Source organism: Psammomys obesus, unplaced genomic scaffold (genome assembly GCF_907164565.1).
Source record: "Psammomys obesus unplaced genomic scaffold, mPsaObe1.curated_primary_1811, whole genome shotgun sequence".
Taxonomy (NCBI): Eukaryota; Metazoa; Chordata; class Mammalia; order Rodentia; family Muridae; genus Psammomys; species Psammomys obesus.
Window position 1 is genome coordinate 77,479 of NW_026585504.1, and position 27,639 is coordinate 105,117.

General features: G+C 45.3%; 2 protein-coding genes across 7 annotated transcripts; one reads left to right on the plus strand and one right to left on the minus strand.

Annotated features, from left to right (window-relative positions):
• Positions 1-1,986: 1,986 nt before the first annotated feature.
• Il23a (interleukin 23 subunit alpha) lies at positions 1,987-4,098 on the minus strand. Its single transcript, XM_055604205.1, has 4 exons — positions 3,625-4,098; positions 3,304-3,405; positions 2,875-3,021; positions 1,987-2,771 (listed from the first exon to the last, which is right to left on the minus strand). The coding sequence occupies exons 1-4, from the start codon at positions 3,784-3,786 to the stop codon at positions 2,592-2,594; spliced, it is 591 nt and encodes a 196-aa protein (XP_055460180.1). The 5' UTR covers positions 3,787-4,098; the 3' UTR covers positions 1,987-2,591.
• A 5,090-nt stretch (positions 4,099-9,188) lies between these two features.
• Pan2 (poly(A) specific ribonuclease subunit PAN2) lies at positions 9,189-27,229 on the plus strand. 6 transcript variants are annotated; one of them, XM_055594050.1, is made up of 26 exons: positions 9,189-9,296; positions 9,920-10,318; positions 14,798-14,967; positions 15,062-15,182; positions 15,324-15,401; positions 15,714-15,981; positions 16,510-16,852; positions 17,034-17,130; positions 19,217-19,336; positions 19,529-19,648; positions 19,891-20,019; positions 20,151-20,350; positions 20,432-20,580; positions 20,698-20,804; positions 20,958-21,056; positions 21,171-21,241; positions 21,342-21,489; positions 21,793-21,936; positions 22,053-22,112; positions 22,576-22,666; positions 23,810-23,967; positions 24,067-24,210; positions 24,310-24,489; positions 25,064-25,157; positions 26,036-26,233; positions 26,588-27,229. In XM_055594050.1, exons 2-26 carry the CDS (start codon positions 10,037-10,039, stop codon positions 26,620-26,622), a joined length of 3,606 nt encoding a protein of 1,201 aa, XP_055450025.1. In that variant the 5' UTR covers positions 9,189-9,296; positions 9,920-10,036; the 3' UTR covers positions 26,623-27,229. The 6 variants fall into 6 exon arrangements, with proteins under 6 accessions (XP_055450025.1, XP_055452255.1, XP_055451523.1 ...); XM_055596280.1 differs by having other exon boundaries at positions 20,432-20,568; XM_055595548.1 differs by having other exon boundaries at positions 20,435-20,580.
• The last annotated feature ends 410 nt before the right edge of the window (positions 27,230-27,639 follow it).

A 27,639-nucleotide genomic window follows, 5' to 3' on the forward strand; every position in this document is an offset into this window, starting at 1 on the left:
TTGTAGACCAGGCTGGCCTCAAACTCAGAGATCCGCCTGCCTCTGCCTGCTAGAGTGCTGGGATCACACGCGTGTGCCATGCGCCCTCTTCCATTCCCCACCCTTTCTCTTTTGGTTCTTTGGGTCTGGCCTCAAACTCACAGAGATCCTTCTGCCTCTGCCTCCTGAGTGGGGTTAAAGATGTGATGGTGGCTTTTTCTCCTTGCCCTCCTCCTCCTCTTCCTCCTCATTCTTTTATTTTGAAGCTAAGGTTTTAACTTGAGTACTAAGCTCTCTTCCTTCTGAATGGATCTAGAGATAACCTAAAGTGAAAACCAAATGCCTTGGGTATTACCTTCATCTTCTGTAATGCTCAGCCTGCTGAAGACTGAAGTTCTGAGCTAGGGCTACAGCTCAGTGGGTGAGCACTTGCCTAGCATACAGAAGACTTTAGGTTCAATTCCCAGCACTGTAATAGAATTGCTTTCTGACTTGATTCTGTGGTGATCTGGATTCCTGCATTTGGTTAGATATTTATACCCTTGGCCATGAAATCAGAGAAGAAAGACACCAGGCAGAGGCAAATGGGTATCTGAGTTCAAGGCCAGCCTGGTCTAAAAGTAAGTCCAGGACAACCAAGCCAAGGTTACACAGAGAAACCCTGTCCCAAAAGCAATGGGTCAGGGAACATGCTGCCTATAGGTAGACTACCCACTTCCTGAACCCTGTGTAATCTCTGCTTAGCCATCAAAGAAGCAATACTGAGAGAGAAAGCCTATTTGTCTTAGACTGTACTGTAGAAACCAGGTACGGTGATTCATGTCTAGAAAGCCTGCGCTTGAGAGGCTGAGGAAGAGCGCCTGCCACGAGTGCAAAGCCTGTCTGGGCTGTCTGAGAAGCCAAACCAAAATTTTGCCGGTTTTGGTGCCATACCTGTGATCCCAGCACTGGAGGGCTAAAGTAAGAGGATTGCTCTGAGTTGGACATCATCCTGGTCAACAGATCAGGGAGTTCTGCACCAACCAGGGCCACATAGCAATACCCTATTTCAAAAACAAACACCAAAAACTGGAGCCAGCACTGAGGCAGGAAAACTGCCATAAATTTAAGACAGGCTTATGTGAAACCCTACTTTAAAACTGAAGTCAGGGGCTGGAGAGCTGGCTCAGAGGTTAAAGCACTGGCTGCTCTTCCAAAGGTCCTGAGTTCAATTCCCAGCAACCACATGGTGCCTCACAACCATCTATAATGAGATCTGGTACCCTCTTCTGGCCTGTAGGCACAACACTATATAAATAATAAAAACATTAAAAAAAAAAAAAACTGAAGTCAGGGTTGTTGAGGAGATGGTTTAGTGGATAAAGCCCTTGCAAGGCATGTGTGAAGAACAGAGATGGAGCTCCAGCACCACATAAATAATGGATGGTAATCCCAGTGCTTGGGCGGCAGAGACAGGATCCCCAGAGCAAACTGGCAAGGTACAATGAATCAGTTGCTAAGTGCAGGTTCAAGAGACTCAATATATAAAGTAGACAGAGCTGGTGAAGTGGCTCATGCCGTTAGCTCCAGCATTAATAATTAGTAAGACAGAGGCAGGCAGATCTGTGCTGAGTTCAGTGCCAGCCAAGACTACAGAATGAGAGCATGAATGTGCACGAGTGCGTAGGAAAATACTCAACATCAGCCTCTGGCCTCCATGTGCACACAAAGGTGAACCTATACATACACAGATGGCTATCACACACACATACATCAAAAAAGAACATACATGTTCAGCAATAGAGATAGCTGCTATAGTGGTATTTAGGGAACTCAACCCAAGCGTGTCCATTCAGAGCTCAGGACACTTTGATCACTCTCTGACATGGCAGAGTAGACTTGGGTGCATGTTGTTATTACTTGGCCCTATTTTTGTGGTCTGTTTTATTTCTCATCTGTTTTCTTTCCCAATGATGCTTAGAAATTAGATTCAGAGAGCCACATAAATAAGTGTTTATTGAAAAAAAATACAAATTTTCATATAAATATAATAAATAACAACCATCGAAATTGCTACAAGAATAAATAACACCGAAATTTCCCTTCCCACTTAATAAATATGCAGCTTTGTCTCAGGTCAGCATCGTGAGTCAGGCCATATTGGTAGCTAGGTTAGTTCTTAGTGACTAGGCTCCATTAGAACTATGGGAAGAAGCAGGAAGTTACAGGGCTGCTGTCTGCAGCACAGCGAGACTACATATTTCCTGAGTCCCTCAGAGAAGTGTAGCTTTTCCCTTTTCTTGTTTTTCTTACAGATACTGGCCAAAGCCTGGGCTCACTTTTTCTGATGCTCTGAGCTTTCTTACTTTCTCTGGTGCTCCCCTCTCCACTTCTGCCATGCAGCTGCTTGCCAGCTTCCATGGCAAAGAGCAGGATTATATTCCTCTTCTCCATCTCCTTCCTCTAGGGTGCTCTCTGCTCTGGGTTTTGTTTTGGTTCTTTTGTTTGTTTATAAAGCTGTCCTTGCCCTTTACACGAAACAAGAAAAGGTCCTGATGGGCTAGTTAGCTTGTAGATGCCTGGATTGATAGATTCCTCTTATCATTGTAGCCACAGGAACCTGGATGCCATCCTTAAGCTGTTGGCATTAAGGACTCAGTCAGAGTAGCTGCTCCGTGAGCAAAGACCCGGGCAGCTATAGCCACAAAGGCCTGGAGGCTTCGAAGGATCTTGGAACGGAGAAGGGGGCGCTGCCACTGCTGGCTGGGACTCAGGGTAGGCAGCTGTTTGGTCTCCCAATGTTGATCCTCTGGCTAAAAGCACATGACATAGTCAGAAGGGGTTCCAGGTACTAAGCTCCCAGCATTAGTCTCAAACACTGGTAGTAGCCCCATTCTCCAGATCCCTGCCTCATACCTGGAGGAGTTGGCTGAGACCCAGTAGTGAGCTATGAAGCTGGCCCACGGGACTGTCGGGGAATAGAGAAGGCTCCTCTGTGAAGATGTCTGAGTCAAGCAGGTGCTTATAAAAAACCAGACCTTGGTGGATCCTTTGCAAGCAGAACTAGGGAAAGAAGAAAGCGATGAAAGCAATGGGTACTCTTGCCAGTGCCCTGCCTGCCTTTCTTCCTCTCTTCCTCTCTCTCTCTCTCTCTCTCTCTCTCTCTCTCTCTTTCAACATCATCCCACTAGCTCAGGCTGTGGCCTTAAAGCTTACTGCACATAGCTTAGGCCAGCTTCAAGCCCACTGTACTTCATCATCTCAGGCAGAGATGAGTGGTCTTTATGATGCCTAGCTTCCTTTCTCCCCCCTCTCCTAGACACACTAACATCATCTTGGTGGTACCTGGCTGTTGTCCTTGAGTCCTTGAGGATCACAACCATCTCCACACTGGATATGAGGGACATCATTTTTAGTCTCTTTATCTCCTTCTTCTCTTAGTAGATCCTGGAATGGGGAAAGTGGGAAGAAAGAGACAAGGTTTATACTGTGCATTCCACTGGACCCTTGGCCAAAGCCTCTCCCAGAAGACCCAGTCTTCTGTTCTCTCTCATTTCACAATGGCCTTCAACCCTCCAGTTTCCACCCAGGGCCACATCTCACATTAAACCTACACACTTGGAAGACTTGGAAGGGTCCTGCCTGGTTCCTGGCACTGGCACTTACCATATGTCCCACTGGTGGATGTGCAGTCCAGGCTAGTGTGCAGAGACTCTGAGAGAGCTGTTGGCACTGAGCCCAGTCAGGACTGCTACTCCTAGGTATGGCCAGGCACTGAGCGGTCCAGGGCAGCAGCCACAGCAGTATTACAGCTCTGCAATCCAGCATCCTGTTGCCTGCTTCTCAAGTCTGGCTGGCTCTGTGATCTGCACTGAGCTGTGGAGTCTCAACCCGCCTCCTTTTGTTCTGAGTCTGACTCTGTCTGATTTCTAAGCTGCTTCCTGTTTTCCTTCCCTTTGTCTCACAGTCTCTTTTTAAGGTCCCTGCGTTGTAAGGCCCGCCCTTTATACTGGCAGGTGACTCAGAGCAGGTGGGATTCCCCTGCCTGCATCACCCTGGCTCTTCGGAGAGGCCAGGTATGCTGCCTCTGTCCCAGGGGAAGTGAGTGGTAAGGTTGCTATGGCTAGAGGCCCAGGTCGGGACCCATGTGTCATTGCTCTCCAGGAACAGAGATGGTTGCAGAAGGGGCAGGGAAGTAATAGACATTTAAATTAATAACATCCCCAGTTCCTTCCTGTATAATCTGTCTGATATTTTTGCCTCTCAAGGCTTTATTCTTAACCTACCCCACTCTAATTTCCTCACTTCCTCTTGCCTGAGGAAAAACCAAAACAACACTCATTCATCTCCAAATCCTATGGTGAACTCAGATTCGAAGTTTGGTCCTTGTGTGATGCCTTCTATGTAAATACAAGGCATTTCTTCCCCTCCGTGGAAAATCGTGTTCTTTTCACTGGGTGTTCCTGGTAGCTGTAACAAGTACTCTGTGACCTAAGAAGCCCTGTAAGGGCAGGGTAAGAAATTACTGCTTCCGGCAGGCCTCACTGAGGAAAGGGCACTTTGGGGTGAGAATGCTGATGAAGAACCTCTTAATTTCTCAGGCCACTTAACCTGAGGTAGTCATTGGTTCTGTGGGATTTAGGTAGTGATTTTTTTAGGGAACCAGTATAACCAAGGACTGGAAATTTAACTTGAAAATTCCAGCTCCCTGCTCCTACCCCATAGCGAGAAAGTGTAGATAAAAGTTCTGGTAGTTGAAAATATAGTGACAATGACCCTTGCTGGTCTTTCAGCTTATTGCATCCACGGGTAAAATCCACTGATGGTTGATTTCATCATCCTCCGTGATGCAACATCCAGGGAAGCAGCTGAGAGAGTGAGGTTGGACGTGGGAGGAAAGGGTGGTCTGAAACTGGGATTGCCCCAACCCCAGTGGAGGGTCCCAGAACAATTTGGACGTCAGAATGAGGCCATAGATGACCACATGGCAGGCTCTCAAAGTCTTCCCAGGTTAATTTTTCCTCTGAGATACAAGTTCTCCTTGGGGGTCTCCCTTCCCTTCGGACTATTTTTTTTAGTTGTTTTGTTTTGTTTGACAGTGCTTCTTGTGTAGCCCTAGCTATCCTGGAACTTACTCTGTAGACCAGGCTGGCCTTAAACTCAGAGATTCATCTACCTCTGCCTTCCGAGTGCTGGGATTACATGTGTATGCCACCACCACCCAAAGACTAATTTTTTAAATAGAAAATGCTTTATGGATTTGCATGTCATCCTTGCACAGCAGCCATGCTAATCCCTATATCCTTTTAGTAATGTGCCGCTGAAACAAGCACCCTGAGGGACTATTTTAAACTTCCCAAACAAAACTTCTGGTTCAAATATTATTATTAGGATTCTGTGACAAGTTTACCGACCTTTTGGTGAAACATTTTCAGAATCTGAGAATTAGCTCTGTTTGGGAGAGAAATGATTTGCATACACAGGATGGATATAAGTGGAATAAGGGAATTTGGAGGAGGGGGCGTGGAAGAATCATACTTTGCTATGTTTGGTCACAGTCCTGAGAGTCCTAAAAGATAGGAGATGAAAGGTGAAAAGAAAGATAAGGAAATGGAGGTGGGATGAGATAGGTAGGGGTGAGCTAGAGGAACAGGGCTTCAGCTGTTTCACTTCCTGGTGCTTTATCAGTTGAGTAGGAAGCAGAGTTGGTGGGACAACTGACTCTCTTGCAGATAGAACCACTTCCAAGACAACAGCTGACCTAGAACTTCAAGAAGCCCTTGACATCAGCTGGCCCTCAACCGTTATGCAAATCACACTCAGAAGACACTCCTAGACAGGCCTTTCCAGGTGGATGCTCAGATTCCAAAGCCAGCTGAAGTCCCCCAAGTGATTAATAACTACGGCTAATAATGATGGCTGATATGCATCCAACCCTGTCTTTATGATGTGTGCCTGCTCTAAACACTTTAAGTACATTAATCTAAGTCTCACAATAAATTCTACATAGTATGTATATGTAATATAATAAATACTATTACATATGACAGCTGGGGACGCTGAGGTGTGGAGATAAGTAACAAAGAGCTAGGAAGTGAATAGCACTGTGGGGCCAACAAACTTATTTATATTTATTTTTAAGGATTTATTGCCAACTATCTTTTTTAAATTGTTTAAATGTGTGCCTCAGTGTGCCTGTAGACACCAGAGGACAACTCTGTCAGGTCAGTCCTGTCCTTCCGTCTTTGTGTAGGTCCCAGGAATTAAACTTACGTTGCTAACTAGCGCCTTAACACAGTGAGCAATATTCTACAGATTAGCATCTGCCCATCATCATATCCCCAGGACTTTTTCTTTTCGGTTTGAGACATATGAAGTTTGACTTTGAACTCACTGGACTGAGACAAGTCTTCAACTATTTTTACTTTTTTGAGACAAGAACTAACTATGTAGCCCTGGCTAGCCTAGAACTCAGTGTGTAGACCAGGTTGGCCTTGAACCTAGAGATCTGACTGCCTCCTCTGCTTCCTTTGGGAATAAAGGTGTGAGCACTGCCACACCCAGTTTAGCTCTTCAAAATGGGATTCTCCTAATTTAACCTGGTGGCAAGGGCCGTACACTCACATCAGTCCCAGCTCACAGTCTGCCCTGTAGATTTTTGTTTGTTTTGGAGACAAGTTCTTTTAGCCCAGACTGGGTTCAAATATCTCTGTGTTGAGAATAATCTTAAGCTCTTGATCTTCCTGCCTCCACTTTCCAGGCGTTGGGATTGTAGACATGCTCAAGTGGAAGTAGACCTTGATTCATTAGGTAGTTTCTTGAGTCAGGCATGGTGACACCCTTCTGTATCCCCAGTTCTGGGGTCACTAAGACAAGAGGATTACAAGTTCAAGGCTAGTTTGGGCTACACAGTGAGAATTTAGCTCAATAAAAATAACTTATTTACTCCATGTATCTCAAGCTCCTTAACCCCCATGAGTCTGTGAAGGCTCTTTCAGTCATGAGAATTATGGAGAATTCTGTGAAGGAATGGCTTGGTTTAGGTCTCTTAGCATCTAGCTTCTTGTGTGAGAATTTAAATCTAAGGACCTATGAAGCCAGAGATCCTTGGAGTTAGGTGATCTGTTTTGGTGTAGGATTCCTTGGAGTATGGAGTATCCAATTGCCTATGTCCCCTGCCTGCCCCCTTACTGTTTTGTTTTGCTTTTTCTAGACAGAGCCTCATGTACTCCAGGGTGGACTGGAGTTCATGGTCCAGTTCATAGGCTGGACCATAATTGAACTCCTGACCCATCTGCCTCTACCTCATGCTTCTTTCATGAAGTTCTACTTACCTTTATTGAGAGGAATATCACACACAAACACAGGCAGAGACAGACAAATAAGCAGATAGAAATAGGTGTTAGGTGTGTGTTGTTAAACCTTGTATGTACATATGCTAGGCAAGTGCTAAAGTACTGAGCTATATAGTCCCAGCTCAGAGTCAGAGAAATGGTTTGGTTTTTGGAGATACTGGTGTTAAACTCAGGGCTTTTCCTGCTATGTGCTGATTAGATGCTTTAACAACTGAGCCACCTCCCCCACCCCTGACTTAAAAAAAAAAAAAAAAAGTTAAATTTATTATGTGTGTGTGCCACAGTATGTGGGTGAAGACAACCATGTGAGTCCCAGAGATGGAGCTGAGACTCTCAGAGCTGGTGGCAGGGCCCTAGGCTGCTGGGCCATCTTGATGGCCTCTTTCACTCCTTTGAATTCACTGTGTAGTCCACTCTGTCCTCAAACGCACAGATTCATGCCCCTGCCTCCTGAGTGTTGCATGCTCCACCCCCACCCCCACCTAGCCTGGCTTTTGGTTTATGAAACAGGGTCTCATGTGACCTGACTAGCCTGGAACTTGCTAGGTAGCAGATGCTAGCCTTGAACCCCTAATTCCCCTGCCTCTGCATCTGGATTACTGTCATTAAAGTATGCCTCCACTATGCATGGCCCAAGAAATGCTTTAAAAGTTGCTTATTATTGGTGAGGAAATCTCTTCCACAGGCATCCCATAATATGGCCTTTATGCTATTTGTTTGTTAAAAGAGGGATTCACTCTGTAGCCACAGCTGGCCTGGTCCTTGCTATGAAGCCTAGCCTTGAATTTGTGGGGGCCTCTTGCCCCTTAAGAACACAGGAATTTCAGCTGGCCCATGGTGCACACCTGTAATCCCAAGCGCTCAGAGAGGCAGAGACAGGCGGATCTCTGTGAGTTAGAGTCCGGCCTGGTCTACAAATTGAGTCCAGGATAGCCAAGACTACACAGAGAAGCCCTGTCTCGAAGAACAAAACAAAACAATAAAACAAACAAGAATGCAAGGATTGCAGGTGTGGACAATTAGCAGTACACGGCCTTTAAAAACAGTGATGACAGCTGAGTTTGAGCAACCTAAAACAACATCTCACAGCACGGACCAATTCCGAAGCAGTTTAGTACATAGCTAATAGCCCAGATCTGTTGGACATGGTAACATCCTCCCACAGGAGAAGCAGAGGCCTTATGGTTTCTGGGTTGGAGGCTAGTCAAGAATCCCTCAGAATGGCTGTTGACACAATCTGCTGTTTATCTCCCTTCGAGGGACAATGTCCAGCTCCACGATGTAGGGGAATTTGACAGTCTAGGAGTCTTGTTTCCTGGGAAAATTATGGGGGCCTCTGGGGACGATACAAACACGAATGGGAATTTCAGATGGATGCCTTTAGAAATAGAGAAAAGGTAGCCACTGGGCCAAATTAGAAGTCAGCCTCCCGCTTCCTTTTTCTTCCCCGTATCTAGAAGTCATAGGAAATGCCAGTGAGTTTCGGGGGCACAGGATCAGAGGTAGTGGAATGGCTCACAGGGATGATGAAGGCCACGCTGGGAACACCCACCGAGCGAGTCCTGATGCTTTGCCTCTATTCAAGGAGCGTAAAGGCTTGGTTTCCAAGTCTAAAGTTAATTTTGTTTAGCAATGCTTAAAAGTGAAAGTATTCCCTTTCGTAATACCAAATGGGTCCGCGTCTGACTCAGTTTGTCCCCGGCGGCATTCCGTAACTGCGTTTTGTCGGAGCTCCTGCATCACACGCCTTCTCCGGAGCGGCCTTACCTGGCCCCTTCTGATTGGCTGAGGTGAGCTCCTGGCTCCTGCTGATTGGACGCGACGGCTGCCAGTCCGCCGTCTGTCTCGCTCGCGTTAGGTTGAGCTAGAGGCGCGGGGGAGTAGTAGGGAAACTGGAATTTCCCGCGGAGCTGACGGCGCTTTCTCTGCCCCTACTCGTTTGAATTCCACGCGCTCCAAAATATCCGCCATGGAGAAATCTTGGTAATGACCCATTCCCCGTAAGCATCCCAGGAACACATCTGACCTTTGCCCTAATCCTTCCCCTCCCGTCCCCTGCGCTGGGGGAGAATTCTGGGTAACCAGTTTCTCTGGTTCGCTCAAAGAATTCTGGGTAGCTACCCGTTTCCATTTCTTCCCTCTTACCCCCGCCCCGTTTGTGGGTAACTGGCCGTTCTTGTTACCCACCCCCTGGAGAATGCTGGGTAACCACTGTAAAGGATTCTGGGAAACTGACTTGTCTTGCTCCCTTCACTGCCCAGCCCCATTCCCTCACATCCGATTCTAGGAAACAAGCATCTTAGAGATCTCTACCAAACTCCAGCCCCTTTAATACCTGCCTGCTCCCTTCACCTTTTAGTTCAGGAGAAAGGGAGGTCGAGAATTAGATCATTTGTTGGGATGATACGGAACTTCGAAAGTTTAGAGGTGCACAGTAAGGGACACAGTTCTCCCACTCTGCAATGTTGCTCGTGTCTCCCTCCTGCATGCTCCCTTCTCTGTCTGGCAGTTCTATCCTTTCTACCTGCCTCATTGTCCTGTCCACGTAGAAGACAATTACCAGTACCCAGGTTTATCCCTGACTGAGCTGCCTCTTTCCCTTACAGGCCAGGATATCCACACTAGGCTCGCTGGTGCTGTCCTGCTGAAGGTTGGGTCAGGTGTCTGTAGGAATCGTGGCGAGGGAGGGTGTGACTCGGGTCTGATCAGCGGCCATTATCGTCATGAACTTTGATGGTCTGGATCCTGGACTGGCCGAATTTCCCCCAGCTATGCATTCAACCCTGGACCCAGTCCTGGATGCCCACCTGAATCCAAGTCTTCTACAGAACGTGGAGCTGAACCCGGAGGGAGTGGCCTTGGAGGCTCTTCCTGTCCAGGAATCAGTGCACATAATGGAAGGTGTCTACTCTGAATTGCACAGCGTGGTGGCTGAAGTGGGAGTGCCTGTGTCTGTCTCCCACTTTGACTTACATGAGGAGATGCTGTGGGTGGGGAGCCATGGGGTAAGAACTACACCCCTTTCTGAAGGCTGAAAGGGTGTGCTAGAAATCTTTATCTGGTCTTTTCCCAAGGACAGTTCTTTGCAAGGAGTCAAAACTGAGTTGAAGTGATGAGATTTAGCAGGGTTCCTTAAACCAAGAAGGGAGTGGAAAAAGAATTGAGGAATCTATGCTCCAGAGCATATTTGGTCTCATAAGACATCCCAACATAGACGTTAGCCAGGTGTGGTCATTAACACCTGTAGTTATGTGTTTTGTTTTGAGACAGTATTTCTATATAGTCTAGGCTGACCTTGAACTCAAAACGATCCTCATGCTTTTGCCTTTCAAGTACTGAGTTTATGTGTGTGCCACCACATCTGACTACTGTTTATTATTTTGTTTTTTAAGATAGGCTCTCCTGTATCTCAGTCTGGCCTTGAACTTTATATATAACCAAGGATGATTTTGAATTTCTGATTCTCCTGCCTCTATTTACTGAGTGCTGGGAAAATACGCACCAAAACCATATTCAGTCTATATCCCCATATAACCAGTGGTGCTGTGGTTAAAACCCAGGGCTTTATTCTAGTAGGGAAGCACTCAGCTCAGCAAGCTACATGCCTAAGTCTGTTTCTATTTTCAAGACTTCACTATGGAACCTAGGCTGGCCTCAATTTTACAGTCCTACCTCCAGCTGCACAGTGCTGAAATTGATAGCTGATGTCACCAACCGAGCCCAGTCCCAAGTCTTGATTACCTGTCCCTATCACTTAGTCATCCACATATGTCTTCCATGCCAATGCAGTCATCCATAGCCAATATTTAGTTTTTGCCCACTTTAGAATTGGGGTAGGCTGGGGGTTTGAAACAGGGTCTCACTATAGAACACTTTCTGATCTGGGACTCTGTACAGCCCAGGTGGCTTTGAGTTAGAGGCAGGCATGTTTCAACCTCAAAGTGCTGGTGTTTTAGGCATGCACCACACCTGGTTTTTAATTATAGATGTTTGCTGGATGGTTTTCGCATACCTATTGGAATTATTTTGTCTTCTCTTTCTGATTTTAGTCTTAGCAGTTACCAATGTTAACTTTCAAATGTATATTAATATATGCTGTGAAACCAAATGGTTTCTGTAAGACCTTGGTTTACTTATTTACAACTTCACGGTATATGAATGTTTTTTCAATTAGGAGAAATTTTTTTTTTTCACCAATGTATTCAGTTCAGTAAGGCATGTCTGCTGCTGTGCTAGGAACAGGGAATAAAACTGCATACAACATAGACCTTAGGTAGGTGTGGTTATTAACACCCTGTAACCCTAACTTGGAGGCTGAGGGAGGAGGATGGCAAGTTCTACGCCGGCTTGGACTACCATAGTGAGACCGTTTTTCAGAAACCAGTCACCCACCAAAACAGTTCTTACCTCACAGAATTCACAATATGGTGAGAGGAAAAGACACATGAACAGGTGATCTCCTGGCCTGAAATGCTAATGGGAAAGCATCTCTGAGTGTTAGTGAGCTGGAGAAAGGGCCACCAGGTTGAAGGGTATAGGTGAATTGAGTGTTAGGACATAGGTGTGTGTGGTATTATGTACCTGTAGTCGTGGTACTGGAAGGAGATAGGAAGATCAGGAGGGCAAGGTCACCTTTGGCTACTTGACTGAGTTTGAAGCCTGTGCTGTATGAGACCCTGACTCAAAAGGAAAAAAAAATCAATTTGTGTGGTGCATGCTTATAATCCCAGTACTCTGGGAGGCAGAGGCAAGTGAAATGCTGTGAGTTCTAGGCTAGCCTGGTCTCTGGAGCAAGTCCAGGACAGCCAGTGCTATACAGAGAAACTCTGTCTAGGAAAACAAACAAAAAAGAATCAAGTGAAAGGGGCTGGAGAGATGGCTCAGCAGAAGAGCACTATCTGCTCTTCCAGAGGTCTTGAGTTGAATTTCCAGCAATCACATGGTAGCTCACAGCTATCCATAGTGGGACCTTGTGCCTTCTGGTATGCAGGTGTATATGCAGAGCACTCATACATGTAAAATAAATCTTTTTTTTTTTTTTTTAAGACTTAAGTGAAAAAAGAAAAGCTGTGTAATAGATTCCGTGATACTATATAGGATGGTCAGTGTAGCATGCATGAACTACAAGAAGTTAAAATGTATTGGACTAGCTAGGCAGCTTTGTTGCTTTTTAGCTTTTTTTTTTTTTTTTTTTTTTTTTGAGTAAGGGTCTTTTCTGTCCCAGGTTGGCTTTGAACTTGATTTGTAGCCAAGAATGACCTTGAACTTATGACTCTCCTGCATATATCTCCCAGTTGTGATTATAATTACAGGCATATTCCATTGTGCCTTTTGTGGGGGGGAGGGAAGGGTGTTGGTTTTTCAAGACAAAGTTTCTCTTTGTAGCCCTGGCTGTAGACCAGGATAGACTGAAACTCAGAGATCCACATGCCTTTACCTCCTAAATGCTGGGCTTTGCAGCATGTGCCACCTTGCCTAGCTTTGAATGTTATTATATGAATATATATATATATATACATGTATTGTATATATATATGTATATATGTCTAGAAGCTGAAAGGTAAGCACATATTCATCCAATCTATATTTCTTTTTTTAGCAGAACAAAGAATACAGAAAATGAGTTGGGGTTGTGAATCAGTGATAAGCACTCTTGCCTGGACCACAAGAGGCCTTGGGATCAAACCCTAGTATCTCCCCCACCCACACACATACATAGTTCATATACTAAGGCATGGAAAAATTGGGCTTTTCCAGTGCTTGAGTATTAAGCCCCAGGCCCTCACACATGCTAGGTGAGTGTTTTACCACTGAGCTGTTTTCCTACCTTCTCAAAGTAAGCCAACTGGTAGGTACCACAAGAGAACTTGGTTGTAACATAATAATCCATGAATCAAGGCTGGGCATGTTGGCCTGTGACTTTAATCCCTGCACACAGAAGGGAGGCAGGTGGATTTTTGTAAGTTTGAGGCCAGCCTAGTCTGCAAAGGGAGTCTAGGACAACCAGGGCTGTCTCAAAACCAAAAAAAAAAAAAAAAAAAAAAAAAGAAAGAAAGAAACAAAAGAAGTGGGAATCAAGGTGGACACATGACTATAATGACTATAATCTAATCTCAACACTTGAGAAACCAAGGTGGACTGCATAAGGCTCAGGCCAGATACTGTATGTAGTAAGAACCTCTTTCAAAGTAAAAAAAAAAAAAAAAAAAAAAAAGGCTGGGGCTGTATTTTAACTGAGTACTTACTTGCCCAGCATATGTGAGCCTGAGGTTCGATTCTTAGTACTCAATGAAACAAAACAAAAACTCAAGCACAAATGTAATTAACACAAAAACCTTGTGATTACATGAGATTATATAAGAAGACAAAGTGAGATGGTAGAAATTTCAAGTGATCCAAAGAAGGGGATTCTGGGTATCATGGCATAAGCCTTTACTCTTACTAGGGAGGCAGAGACAGGACAGCCATGGCTGCTTAGTAAGACCCTGTCTCAAACAACAGCAACACAGAAGGGTGTACACAAGGAGTCACAAAAGAGAGAAATGGCGTGAACAATGTAACAGAGCAGGGAGGCATGTTTCACATTCTTTGTATTCTGCCCTATAACCATCCAGTCAGTGTGGATTGCTTGTATGCCTTAGAGATCAAGATTTAATCAAACTAGGACTCTAGAAGCAGATGCAGAAAGGTCTCTGAGTTTGAAGCCAGCATGGTGTATAAAGCAAGTTCCAGGACAGGCTACATAGGGAGATCCTGTCTCAAAAAGCAACAACAAAAAGATGTAGCCATGAAGCCACTTCTAATCTCAGCACTTAGTAGGCTTAGGCAGGAGGATTGTATAACTTTGAGTTCATTCTGGTCTGCATAGCAAGTGCCTGGCCATCTTGGGACTATATGAGACCCTGTTTCTTTTTGTTGTTAGTTTCTTGTTTTTAAAAGATCCCAAAACATACTGGACCATGGAACAGGTGGCCAGTGGAGGATCAACTCATGTCCCTGACCTTCTAAAGAAACATCTCTCATTAACTGAAGCATTGCCTATTGTTAGGGTCATTGTGAGAATAAATGAGGGGTTCATAGAAATATTTTGTGCTGGCTGAACAAAAATAATTGGAGCTGGAAGAATGGCTCAGGGTTTGGTTATGACCACTTGTCCTCTTATAGAGGGTCTGAGTTCAAATCCCAGCACCCACATGGCATTTCACAACTCTAGTTCCAGGGGATTTGGTGCCCTCTTCCAGCCTCTCTCGGACACATACACACATATGCAAATTAAAAGAATAATTTGTAGTGCATTAGTGTACGGTAGTATAATCAGTACTTATGTCACTAAGATTGACTGCTTCCTAGACTTATGTCATAGTTATCACTAGACAGAAAGGAGCAGCAACAGAAGAAGAAATTGTAGCAATGCTCAGCCCTGTCATATATCTAGGATGGTCCTGCTCCTTCACTCAGGAGTCTGTTGTTGTTCTCCTTTCTAGGGCCATGCCACTTCATTTTTTGGTCCAGCTTTGGAGCGCTACTCATCCTTTCAGGTCAATGGCAGTGGTGACATTCGGCAAATCCAGAGCCTGGAGAATGGGATCCTTTTCCTCACCAAAAACAACCTCAAGTACATGGCCCGTGGGGGTCTCATTATATTTGACTATTTGTAAGTGGCTCTTCAGTTCATTCAGCTGAGAAAGTGGGAAAAATTATAGGAAGGCTGTAGGTGAAACCCCGGCCTGTTGGCTCTTCTCTCACAGGCTGGATGAGAGCGAGGATATGCACAGCCTCCTGCTGACTGACAATAGCACTCTGCTTGTCGGTGGACTGCAGAACCACATACTGGAGATAGATCTGAACACTGTACAGGAAACCCAAAAGGTGCGACCTACATGGGACCTGAAGTCATGGCGGGCTGTGCTTGGACTGGAATGTATAGAGATGTGGGTGTGACTTCTCTGTCTTTAGTCTGTGGGAAGAGTCACCTCACTGGCTTCTCGTGCTTCTCTCTCCTCTCTCCAGTATGCAGTCGAGGTACCTGGCGTCACCATCATGAGACAGACAAACCGTTTCTTCTTCTGTGGCCACACATCTGGCAAGGTGACCTGATCCCACATCTCCTCCCACACAGGCCCTGTTTCACTGGATATTGGAGTCTGCTCTCCCTAGTTGGACCTCCCTGCTTAGTGTGTTGTATTATGCATAAGAGTATTGGATCCTAGTGCTTTGCACGGCCTTGGGTGCAAAAGGATAAACGAATTCTTTTGAGTTGTCCCCTCTAGCTCTTGGCTCCTCTTCCTGCCTTTTTTTGTTCTGACACGATCCTAGAACCTCAGTCATCTCAGGATTAATTTGGTGGCGGGGTCTCCTTGCAGTCACAGAAGTGGCAGATAACAGTTTTCTCTTCTTCAGGTTTCTCTGCGAGACCTCCGTAGTTTTAAAGTGGAACATGAATTTGATGCCTTCTCAGGGAGTCTGTCCGATTTTGATGTTCATGGCAACCTGCTGGCTGCCTGTGGCTTCTCCAGTCGCCTCACCGGCCTGGCCTGTGACCGGTTCCTCAAGGTGTATGACTTGCGCATGATGCGTGCTATCACGCCACTTCAAGTACATGTGGATCCTGCCTTCCTGCGCTTCATCCCCACATACACTTCCCGCCTTGCTATCATCTCCCAGTCAGGTATGCAAGGGGTGCATCCCTGGGGTAGGACAGGCCAGTGAGCAGAGACCCAGCCCAGCAGGGTTAAGCCCATATACCTCTTTGTTGGGGAAAGAAATGACCATCCACCAGGCTCCCACATTTCACTTTGGTTTGGTTACAAATGAGCTTTTCTCTTTGAGTGTGAGGAACACAGAAGACAATAAAGATTACAGGACTGTAATCCCATTTACTTGAGAGGCTGACCTGCCTGGGCTACAGAACAAATTGACGGCTAATCTGGGCAACATACAGATTCCCTATCTTAAAAAAGAAAAGCAGGGCAGGCCAGGGCTTCAGCTGAGTGACAGAATAATTGCCCACAGGGTGGCAGGCCCTGGCTTTAGTCTCCTGTACCACCAAAAAGCACCTGTGACTCATGAGAACCCATGAGGTGCATTCTCTTTGTTTTATATCTCGCCTGGTAGTAGAAGAGGGTAAATAGTGCATAAAAGGGTTTTTCTCTTTTCCTCTCCAGGGTTCACTGGTCTGTTTCTTTTTCCCTCCTAGGTCAGTGCCAGTTTTGTGAACCCACAGGCCTGGCCAACCCAGCCGACATCTTCCATGTGAATCCCGTGGGGCCTCTGCTAATGACGTTTGACGTGTCAGCCAGCAAACAGGCGCTGGCCTTTGGGGATTCTGAGGGCTGTGTGCATCTCTGGACTGATTCCCCTGAGCCGTCCTTCAATCCCTACTCCCGAGAAACGGAATTTGCTTTGCCCTGTCTTGTGGACTCATTGCCTCCTCTGGACTGGAGCCAGGATCTGCTGCCTCTTTCCCTCATTCCTGTCCCACTCACCACAGATGCGATGCTCTCAGATTGGCCCGCTGCCAACTCTGCTCCTGCTCCCAGGTTGTTCCTCACTGCTGGGCTAGAGGGAGGGGGTGAAAGATGCTTACCTTAGCCTGGCTATTCCACTGCTGTGTTACTTTTGTCAGTCTTAAATGCTTTTTCTTCCTTCTGAGCCCACGGGGTGGGAAGTGCATGAGTGGCTAGCATGGGTCCTCAAGCCTAGAACTATATTGGATTCCAGGCGAGCACCACCTGTGGATGCAGAAATTCTTCGAACCATGAAGAAAGTGGGCTTCATTGGCTATGCCCCTAACCCTCGCACCAGGCTGCGCAACCAGGTGTGTCCAGGGGGAGTCTACTCCATGCTCATGCCCTTTCCCTTGGTTTTGTTTTTAGACAGTAGTAAAGGTTTGGGTTGTGTGTGAGAATTTAAGGAGCTCTGTGTATTATGTCTAAGACACAGATAAGGTTTTATCCCTTAGGTAGATTATTTGGTTGAAGATAAGACATTGGCCCCAAGAGAAATTATATCCTGTTGTTAATGCCAAAAGAATGTTGTGAGCATCTGTGCCAGAGCTTCTCAAAGGGAAGCTTTTAGAAACAGGCCAGTAAAATAGGTAGGTAGGTGGTTATGAAAGAGGAACAAGATGTTGAGGATAATAGAACTGTCGTGGGAGGTCTCAGGAAATAATTGTGACATTACAGCATTTTATGCCAATTTTACAAATTTTAAAATTAGTGGTACACGCCTGTAATCACTTGGGAAGGCAGGCTGATCTCTGAGTTTGTGGACAGCCTGGTCTACAGAGTGAGTTCCAGGACAGCCAGGGCTACACAGAGAAACCCTGTCTGGAGAAACCAAAAAAAAAAAAATTTAATTGTTCTATGTATGTATGTGTGTAATGTATGAGTATGTAGGTGTGTGATGTGTGTGTATGATGTGTGTGTATATGTGAATATGTGTATGATGTATTTGGGTGTGTGTATGTGAGTGTGTATGTATATTATGTGTGACTGTTAAATATGTATGTGTATATGTGTGTGTATGATGTGTTTGTGTATGTGAACATGTGTATGTGTAAGATTTATGTATGTGTATATGTGTATGTGATGTGTGTATATGTATGATGTGTGTAATTGTATGTACGATGTGTGTAATTGTATGTACGATGTGTGTGAATGTTTGAGTATGTGTGAGTGTCAATGTGTTTATGTAAGTGTGTATGTGTATGTGTGTGTGTGTGTATGATGTATGTGAGTGTGAGTTGAGTGAGTGCAGGTATGCTTATATGACAAGCACATGTGGAGATCAGAAGAGGACTTTTATAAATTGGTTCTCCAACTACCTTGAGATCTGAGAATTGAACTTGGATCTGAGCTCTGCCCCAATTTTATAATCTTTTACAGTATAATATGGTTTGTTTATTATTTGTTTGTTTTTCGAGACAGGGTTTCTCTGGGTAGACTTAGCTGTCCTTGGTTCGCTTTGTAGACCAGGCTGGACTCAAACTCACAGTGATCTGCCTGCCTCTGCATCTCAAGTACTGGGATTACAGCTGTGTGGCCTGGCACCTGGCTTATGTGTTCCTTTTCTAAGGAAAACCTTTTATATGTTTGTAATAGATAAAAATAAACTAGATGGCAGGATTGTTGTTAGTTTTTTAAAATCATAAACCATGTGCAAATTAAACTTAATTTCATTCCATTAACCCATGTGAATATATTTCTGTAACCATAGATATGTTAAAATAAACTTTTTTTTAAAAAGAAAGAAAGGAATTAAATGGGCACTGGGTGAGGTGGCATACACCAGCAAACCCAGCCCTGGGTGGTAGACAATTCAAGGGTTTTTTTGTTTTTTGTTTTTTGTTTTTGATACGTATTGAATTTGAGGCCAGCCTTGGCTATATAAGACCCTGTCTCAAAAAAACAAAAAAAAAGCCAGGCGTGGTGGTACACGCCTGTAATTCCAGCACTTAGGGAAGCAGAGGTAGTTAGATCTCTGTGACTTCAAGGCCATCCTGGTCTACAAAGTGAGTCTAAGACAGCCAGGCTACACAGAGAAACCTTGTCTCAAAAAGGAAAAAAAGAAAAATAAATAAATAAATAAATAAATAAATAAATAAATAAGTAAATAAGTAAATAAGTAAATAAGTAAATAAAATAAAATAAAAAGAGTTAGGTATGATGGCACATGCCTTTAATTCCAGTACTTAAGAAGCAAAGGCAGGAGTTCAAGGCTAGCCTGGTCTACATATTGAATTTCAGGCCATCCAGAGCTACTTAGTGAGATCCTGTCTCAAAACAAAAAAACAACAAAAAAGAAAAAGAAGGGGAAGCCAAAGATGCTTAAGACATCCAACAGAGTCTCTCTCTTTCTCTCTCTCTCTCTTTCTGAAAAAAAAAAAAAAAACAAAACCCTAGATTCCCTATCGACTAAAGGAGTCAGACAATGAATTTGACAACTTCAGCCAAGTCATGGAGTCGCCAATAGGGCGAGAAGAGGAGCCACATCTGCACATGGTTTCTAAGAAATACCGAAAGGTGCTGGGGACACTGTGTTAGGCTCTGTGGGCTGAGGGGGAAAGGGTATCATATGGAACGTAATTGAGGCCAGTCAGGAAGCCATCCTCTACAGCTCTAGACCTGGGCAGTAGGCTGTGGAGAGGATGTTGTTGCCGTCTGGATAGTTCATGGACCTCTGTCTTCATGCTGCTTACATTGTTTGTGCCGTAGGTAACCATCAAGTACTCCAAGCTAGGACTGGAAGACTTTGACTTCAAACACTACAATAAGACTTTGTTTGCTGGATTAGAGCCTCACATCCCCAACGCCTACTGTAACTGCATGATTCAGGTAAGGGCTGGGTCCTCCCGGGCCTGAACACGCCTCCTGCCTTTTTTCATTTCCATTGCCCTGTGGTTCTAGGCCACCTTAGTTCAGTACCTTGGCCTCATCCACCATGTGCCCTCCTACCGTTGTCTCCTCTGAGCTCCACTGCTTTGGTGGAGTCATGCTTTGCATTCTAGTGGCTCACAAACCCCCATCTTTTCCCCTCTCCCAGTTTCCTGCACCAGCTCTCCTGCTCTTCCCTCCAGGTGCTCTATTTCTTGGAGCCTGTTCGCTGTTTAATCCAGAACCACCTCTGCCAAAAGGAGTTCTGCCTCGCCTGTGAGCTTGCCTTCCTGTTCCACATGCTGGACCTTTCTCGTGGTGACCCTTGTCAGGTCAGTCCTCAACTGACACTGGGACACTGAAGATGGCAAGGGATAGAAGGTAGACGATTGAAAAGGGCATTGCTGTGCAAATGGCACAAAATAGGAAGTAACCCTTTTCCATCAATACAACCCTCTCCCAGGGCAGTAATTTTCTTCGAGCATTCCGAACCATTCCGGAGGCCTCAGCACTGGGTCTCATCCTCGCTGATTCCGATGAGGCATCAGGCAAGGGCAACCTGGCCAGGCTCATCCAGAGGTGGAATCGCTTCATTCTCACTCAGCTGCATCAGGATATGCAGGAGCTGGAAGTGCCTCAGGCTTATCGAGGTGCTGGAGTCAGGTACAGAACTGGATAGAAGTGAAGCACTACAGCCAGCCCCTGGGACTTGAAGAGTCCATCTGTCTCTCTCTCCACTCTCAGCAGTTTCTGCTCATCAGGGGACTCTGTCATTGGGCAGCTGTTCAGCTGTGAGATGGAGAACTGCAGCCTCTGCCGCTGTGGCAGCGAGACTGTGCGAGCCTCATCCACTCTGCTCTTCACACTCTCCTACCCTGAGGGTAGCATCTGTGGTATACCCTGCAGCTGGGTTGGGCAGACTCCCTCAGATTCCTTGTAACACCATATGGGATTTGTGGGGCTGTAGGTGGAGGGAAGAACTTGGAGTAAAGTGTCGGGTTTCTCCTCAGATAAAACCGGAAAGAACTATGACTTTGCCCAGGTGCTGAAGCGAAGTGTCTGCCTGGAGCAGAACACACAGGCCTGGTGTGACAGCTGCGAGAGGTACCAGCCCACGGTGAGTAACCTGGGATTGTGCTTCATTGAGAACTCGTCCATGTTCTTTCTGAGGCTGTTAGCACTGCCTTCCAACAATCCGTGGGCCATGGTGGAGAGAACTTCGCTTTTACTGATCCTGTAGACTTGGCCATTTCTTGTTTTATTCTCTCAGATTCAGACCCGCAACATCCGACATCTGCCAGATATTCTTGTCATTAATTGTGAAGTGAATAGCTCAAAAGAGGCTGATTTCTGGAGACTACAAGCTGAGGTAGTGAACAAGACTGAAAACGGGACTTCCAAGTTGTTCTTATTTCATTCCTCATTTTACCTCTATATATGATTATGTTCTTAAGGAATTTTGATGTTTTTCCTTTGTGTTCAGGTTGCCTTCAAAATAGCAGTAAAGAAATATGGTGGAGAAATTAAGAACAAGGAGTTTGTGCTGGCTGATCGGTAGGTATTGTCGTAGTTGTCAAATGGTAGAGCTGTTGGTGCTTCCTCTGTTCACTGGCTAGGTGTCTAGAGTACATTTCTAATTCTTCTGTACTAATAGGAAGGAGCTGAGGAGTCCAGAGGGCCCTCTGTGCTGCTCCTCCATTGAGGAGCTGAAGAATGTCTGGCTTCCATTTTCCATCCGCATGAAGATGACCAAAAACAAAGGGCTGGATGTTTGCAATTGGACTGATGAGCATGAGATGCAGGTGGTGTGAAAAAAATGGGAAGAAGAGAGGGAGGGAGTGAAGGTGGGGTTGAAGGTGATGCAGGGCCAGGGATGGAGGAACTTAGAGGACCAAGGGAAGGATATAAAATGTACTATTCACCAGCTGTGGTTTTTCCTAACGATAACTCAGGTTAGTGTTGGGAAGTCATACATGGCCTAAGATGGAGATAACCTACCCTGACTCCTCATTCCCAGGACACCCTACCCTCTGTCCTTTTTCCCCATCCCCCATCCCAAACCCCAATCCTAAAACTTAGCTTAGCAGCCTGGGTACCCCTCACAGTGGGGTCCAGCCAGGGCAGAGGAGGAGCATGGTGTCTGTGTGTATGACCTGATGGCTACTGTGGTACACATCCTGGACTCACGAACAGGAGGCAGCTTGGTGGCTCACATCAAAGTTGGCGAGACCTACCACCAGCGCAAGGAGGTGTGTGAGACTATGGAGGCATGGCTGCAGTGCAGCCCCAGGTCTGTCCCTGAACTCCTAGCAAGGAGACCAGCTAGCTCTCACTGTGACTTCAGCCTGCCTCTTTCTCCACACAGGGTGTGACTCACCAGCAGTGGTATCTCTTCAATGACTTCCTTATTGAACCTATTGATAAGGTAAGCCAAAAACCGTTCCTTTCACAGAGAGGGTGTTGCTGAGTGCCTCAGGTTGTTCTTGAATTCACTGTGCAGGCTAGGGTACCCCTGAACTCAATGATCCTTCTGCCTCAGCCCCTAGAGTGCAGGGATTACAGGTGTAAGTACAGCTTTATTTACTTCTTTCATCTACCCATCTTTGTTAGTGTCCTCATTCTCAGGCCTTATACAATGCCTGGAAGGTTCATGATGGAAGGAGAGAAGCTTTGGGAATAAAAAAATAAAAAATAAAAAAAGGACCTAGGTCCTGGCCTCTGTCTGATTGAGGAAAAGGAATAAGATACATTGTCAGATAGACACAAGTATATTTTTTCCCTTTTTAGAGAGTGACGCAATGCCTTGGGTTAAACCCAGGACCGTATGCATGATAAGCAAGCACTCAACTACTGAGCTACCTTCTAGCCTTGTGTTTTGTCTCCTCTAGTATGAAGCTGTGCAGTTTGACATGAATTGGAAAGTACCTGCTATTCTGTATTATGTCAAAAGGGATCTCAATTCCAGATACAACCTGAACAGTAAGTGACATGGAGTGGTCCAAAGGCTTAGAAAGTCTTAAGTTGAACTCAGGAGAAAACCTGGGGGTGCATTTTGTAGTATTCAAGATTGGTAACTGGTGCTAATACTTCCAGGGATACCAAAGATATTCCTTCTCATCAGATCTTAAATTTAGAAGCTGGCTGGGATTAGTGGTTCATGCCTGTAATCCCAGCATTCAAAAGGCCATGGCAGGAGGATTGTCAAGAGTTCAAGGATGACTTGGACTACATAGTTCAAGGCCAACCTGGGCTATAGCATAAGAACCATTTCAAAAAAACAAAACAAAATTCACTAACTCTGAAGCCAGAAAGTCTAAGGGTAAAGACGGAGGAAGAAGCTTGATAAGAATGGTGTAGGTTGTGGTTTTGGTTCTAGACGCTCTTACCCTTTTGTAGTGGTTTGAATGAGAATAACTACCATGAGATATTTTTTTTAATTGCCATCAGTTGTTGTGTTTATTTGTTCTTATTGTGTGTGTAGAGGCCAAAGGACAACTTTGTGGCAGTAGTTCTCCCCTTCCACATTTATTCCAGACAGCAAACTCAGGTTGTCAGACTTGCAAAGCAAGTGCTGTATCATGGAGCCAGCGAGCTGGCCCAGTCCTTACCACAACCCTCAAGTACTTGTCTGTTCTCATGGGCATGAGCTTCTTCAAAGGCACCAACTTCAAACAGTTTCTCTGTAGCTTTGTTTTTCTGGATTTTGTAAGCTGAGGTCTAACACAAAAATCTTATTCTTCTTTTCCATTTCTATCTTTTTTCTTGGTCTACTTCTTGATAATTTTCTGATTTGATCTGCTGTGTTATCTGATATAGTTTCTTTAAATGTTTTATTACAGTTTAATTTACTCTGTGTGTGTGCATTAGTGTGTGTACCACAACACGCATGTGGACATCAGAGAAGTTTGTGGGAGTAGGTCCTTTCCGGATCAACCTCAGGGTGTCAGACTTGGCAGTGAGTGTCTACCGGCTGAGCCATCTTGCCAGCCCAGGTACACTCCTTTTCCCCAAATACTTTGGTTATCAAGAGACCACAGTGTAGAGTGACAGCCTCTGAGAGCCATGCTGGGGTCTCCCCATGTCGTTTCCCCAGCCCCGGTCTTGTCTGCATTCTCCTTCCAGTCAAGAACCCCATTGAGGCTAGTGTGCTGCTGGCAGAAGCCTCGCTGGCACGGAAGCAGCGGAAAACACATACTACCTTTATCCCACTGATGCTGAATGAGATGCCACAGCTTGGGGACCTGGTGGGCCTTGATGCTGAGTTTGTCACTCTTAATGAGGTAACCAAAGCCAAAAGGATGGCACATAGGAACAGAACTCTGAGGATATTAGAAATTGTAAGTACTGCTCTGCTGTCCATATTAACTCTTGTGATGTAGGAAGAAGCAGAGTTACGCAGTGACGGGACCAAGTCCACCATTAAACCAAGCCAAATGTCAGTAGCAAGGATCACCTGTGTGCGGGGCCAAGGGCCTAATGAGGGCATCCCCTTCATTGATGACTACATCTCTACTCAAGAGCAGGTATGAGGGTGGGAGGGTACACAGCATTCAACCCTATCCTTGCGCAGGAAGACACCAGCCTTTTTACGTACAGCAATTTTTCTTTCTCTCTGTTCCTAGGTAGTAGATTACTTGACTCAATACTCGGGGATAAAGCCAGGAGACCTTGATGCCAAAATCTCCTCCAAGCACCTCACTACCCTCAAGTCTACCTACTTAAAACTTCGTTTCCTCATTGACATTGGAGTCAAATTTGTGGGTCATGGTCTGCAGAAGGACTTCCGGGTTATCAACCTCATGGTTAGGGCAGGCTTTTTAGGAGTGTGTTTACTGTTGTTGTTGTCTTTGTTTCTTGTCTGGGATTTGTTTGGTTTTGTTTGTTTTGATACAGGGTCTCACTGTGTAGTTCTGGCTGCCCTATAACTAGTTATGTTGAGCAGGCTGGTCTTGAACTCACAGAGGTCCACATGCCTCTTCCTGAGTTTTAGGATTAAAAGTGTACACTACCATGCCTATCACTACCCCGCCCCCATACAGCCTTCTTCCCACCCAGCCTGCTCCTACAACCCTCACTCATCAAAAACAAAATTACGTTTATTTAGTGTGTGTGTACAATCCTATGTACCTCCTGCGAGTACCATGTGTCTAGCTCAAAGGGAACTTGTAGAAGTTGAGTCTCTCCTGCCATCACACTGATCCTGGGGATTGAACTCAGGTTGTTAGGCTTGGTGGCAAATACCTTTACCTGCTGAGCCACCTTGCTGGCCTAGAGTTATTTTTGAGGATAGACTTCTCAGGGTGTATGTTTGAATTTGGAGAGTGGGAGGTGATGGATCTTCTGCCTCAAGGCTTCTGTTGTTTTGATTTCTGCCAGGTGCCCAAGGACCAAGTTCTTGACACAGTCTATCTGTTCCACATGCCCCGAAAACGAATGATTTCCCTACGATTTCTTGCTTGGTACTTTCTAGGTGAGCTGCTCTGCCTTGTGTGCCCTGTAGTACTGATTACTTAAGAGGAGGAAACGTTAGGGGACAGGAGATATGGCACAGTTGGTGGAGTACTTGTTCAGACCCCAGTACCACATGAAACTGGACATAACGGTGCATGCCTATTTCTAGCCAGTACTCAGGAGGTACACACAGAAGAAACACAAGATTAAGATTAGTCTCAACTACATAATGTGTTCAAAGCCAGCCTGGGCTACATAAAAAGAGAGTAGAAAGCACAGGAGGCTGATGCTTTCAGCTCTACGAGCCTGAACAATAAAGATACTGTCTTAACCACAGAACTACAACAGAGCCTGGTGCGTTCCACACAGTTTAGGAGGCAGAGACAGGCAGATCTCTGAGTTTGAGGACAGCCAGGGCTACACAGAGAAACCCTGTCTTGAAAACACAAACAAACAAAAAACCCTACAACAAAAATAGAATAGGAAACATCTTTGGGGAAAAAAATCTAGTGATTTATCAACTTAGAATAATGAAATCTGATAATGATTTCAGTTAGCTACTGTCACTAACTTAAGAAGCTTTTGGGGCTTGAGAGGTAGCTCAGTGGTTACAAGCACTTGTTGCTCTTGCAGAGACCCCGGTTCTCATCCCAGTACTTCTGTCGTGGCTCACACCATCTATAACTTCAGTTCCAGACAATCTGACACCCTCTTCTGACTTTCATGGTCACCATGCACACCCATAGAGTACATAATACAGGCAAAACATTAAATACACATAAAATAAGAAAAGATGTTTTCTGGGAGACTGGGAGTCTGCATGGAAGTTTTCTGGGGGGTCAGGATAGAAATAGGGTACCTTCTTTGTGAGGTCCTTAAGTATTGTGTTTACCCCAGACCTTAAGATTCAAAGTGAGACCCATGACAGTATTGAGGATGCCCGCACAGCCCTGCAACTCTACCGGAAGTATCTGGAGCTAAGCAAGAATGGTACTGAGCCTGAGTCCTTCCACAAAGTTCTCAAGGGTCTTTATGAGAAGGGCCGGAAGATGGACTGGAAGGTGCCTGAGCCTGAGAGCCAGACAAGTCCCAAAAGTAAGGCTGGGCTGAGACAAGGGACCTGGGTTGGCTGGGTTTGATGGCATATATTGAGACTGTACAACACCATCGTAATGCTTGTAACAGTACTGCTCCTAACTTCTCCTCATGAAGCAGCCAACAGTTTATAAATCACCCAGTCTTTCTAACAGTCTTTCTAAAAGTCTAAAGAGGTAGACTTTTTTTTTTTTTTTTAATTATCCATGGGTCTAAAGTCACTTGCCCAATTCTAAAATGTCCGAGGAAGGTCCATGTCATGCCCTCCCTTCTCTCACATTCTTTCTTTATAGGAAGTGTCCCTGATGCCTTCTGTGTTCACCCTTTGTTTCACCAATTTTTGTCTCTTAACAGATGCAGCTGTCTTCTCCTCAGTGCTGGCACTTTGACCTTTGACCTGCCCCTTCCTTTCAGTGTTCTGTCTCCAGAACTAAGAGATGGCTTCTCAAGTTGGCTTTACCCTGTCCACTTCCAGAACTGGATCTGCTCAGGGTCTACAGATGGTGCTATTAATAGAACTGGAAAGCAGCAAAATTGTTGCAAAGGTTCTAGAAGCCAGATTCTCCCTTTATCCTCTGCAAACAGTGGGCCAGAAACAAAGCCTAAGCTGACCCAGGTGGAAAGTGATTGGCATTCTTAATAAATGTCCTGGGTGATTATATCTAAACAAAAGAGCTCCTACAATCAGAATTCTCAGTTCCCAGCCAGCTAGAGAATTGCCGTCCTGGACAGTGACAGGGTACAAGAGATCCAGACAGCTCAAGCATCCAACTGCTTGAGAGATGTGGCTGGATGGACCAGCATGCCCAGTCTCAATGGGTCAATCAAACCAGTGTGGAGGCGGCTGAGCTGCCCGCTCCATTCCTGCCCACAGCTGAGCAGTATCTGTCTTCCATACATTCTATCTTGAGTTTTGTTTTATTTTTAGAAAAAAAAAAAAAATTGCTTAAAACAGCATGTTTTATAAAATAAAAATATTTTTATCTCATTAGAAAACTGCTAGTAGTGGGGTTCTTTGACTTCTGGCCTCCTTTAACTTCACCAAACAATGAAAAAGTTGAAATTGTGTTCAGATCCACACCTAAGAATTAAGGTAAGATTCTGGGTTCCCAAAGTGAGTGGATCCAGGAGGAATAAAATTGTTTTTCACCTGGGCAGCGTTCAGCCTTTGCTATAGTTGCCTCGCACCCCCATAACTCCCAGTTTAACTTACAACCAGGCACGCTGTGACCTAGCAGTTGAGAAGCCGAGAACCGCTGTTCCCAACCAGCCTGGGATGGGGAGCAATACCTCACTCAGAATAGTACTAGTGACATGCTGGGAATTCAGAGCGGATTGTCCTATGCACAGCCTGAGAGCTAATATTAAACAACATAGCGCCTCCCTCCCATCCTCAGAGGATAGCT

Coding starts and splice junctions, on each gene's coding strand:
- Il23a (XM_055604205.1), bottom strand. CDS start 3,786: ATGCTGGATTGCAGAGCTGTAATACTGCTGTGGCTGCTGCCCTGGACC. Junction 3,406..3,624: donor ATCCACCAGTGGGACATATG/GTAAGTGCCAGT, acceptor TCCCCATTCCAG/GATCTACTAAGAGAAGAAGG. Junction 2,772..2,874: donor GTCTCAGCCAACTCCTCCAG/GTATGAGGCAGG, acceptor ATGTGCTTTTAG/CCAGAGGATCAACATTGGGA.
- Pan2 (XM_055594050.1), top strand. CDS start 10,037: ATGAACTTTGATGGTCTGGATCCTGGACTGGCCGAATTTCCCCCAGCT. Junction 20,805..20,957: donor GCGAGAGGTACCAGCCCACG/GTGAGTAACCTG, acceptor TTATTCTCTCAG/ATTCAGACCCGCAACATCCG. Junction 25,158..26,035: donor TCTTGCTTGGTACTTTCTAG/GTGAGCTGCTCT, acceptor TGTTTACCCCAG/ACCTTAAGATTCAAAGTGAG.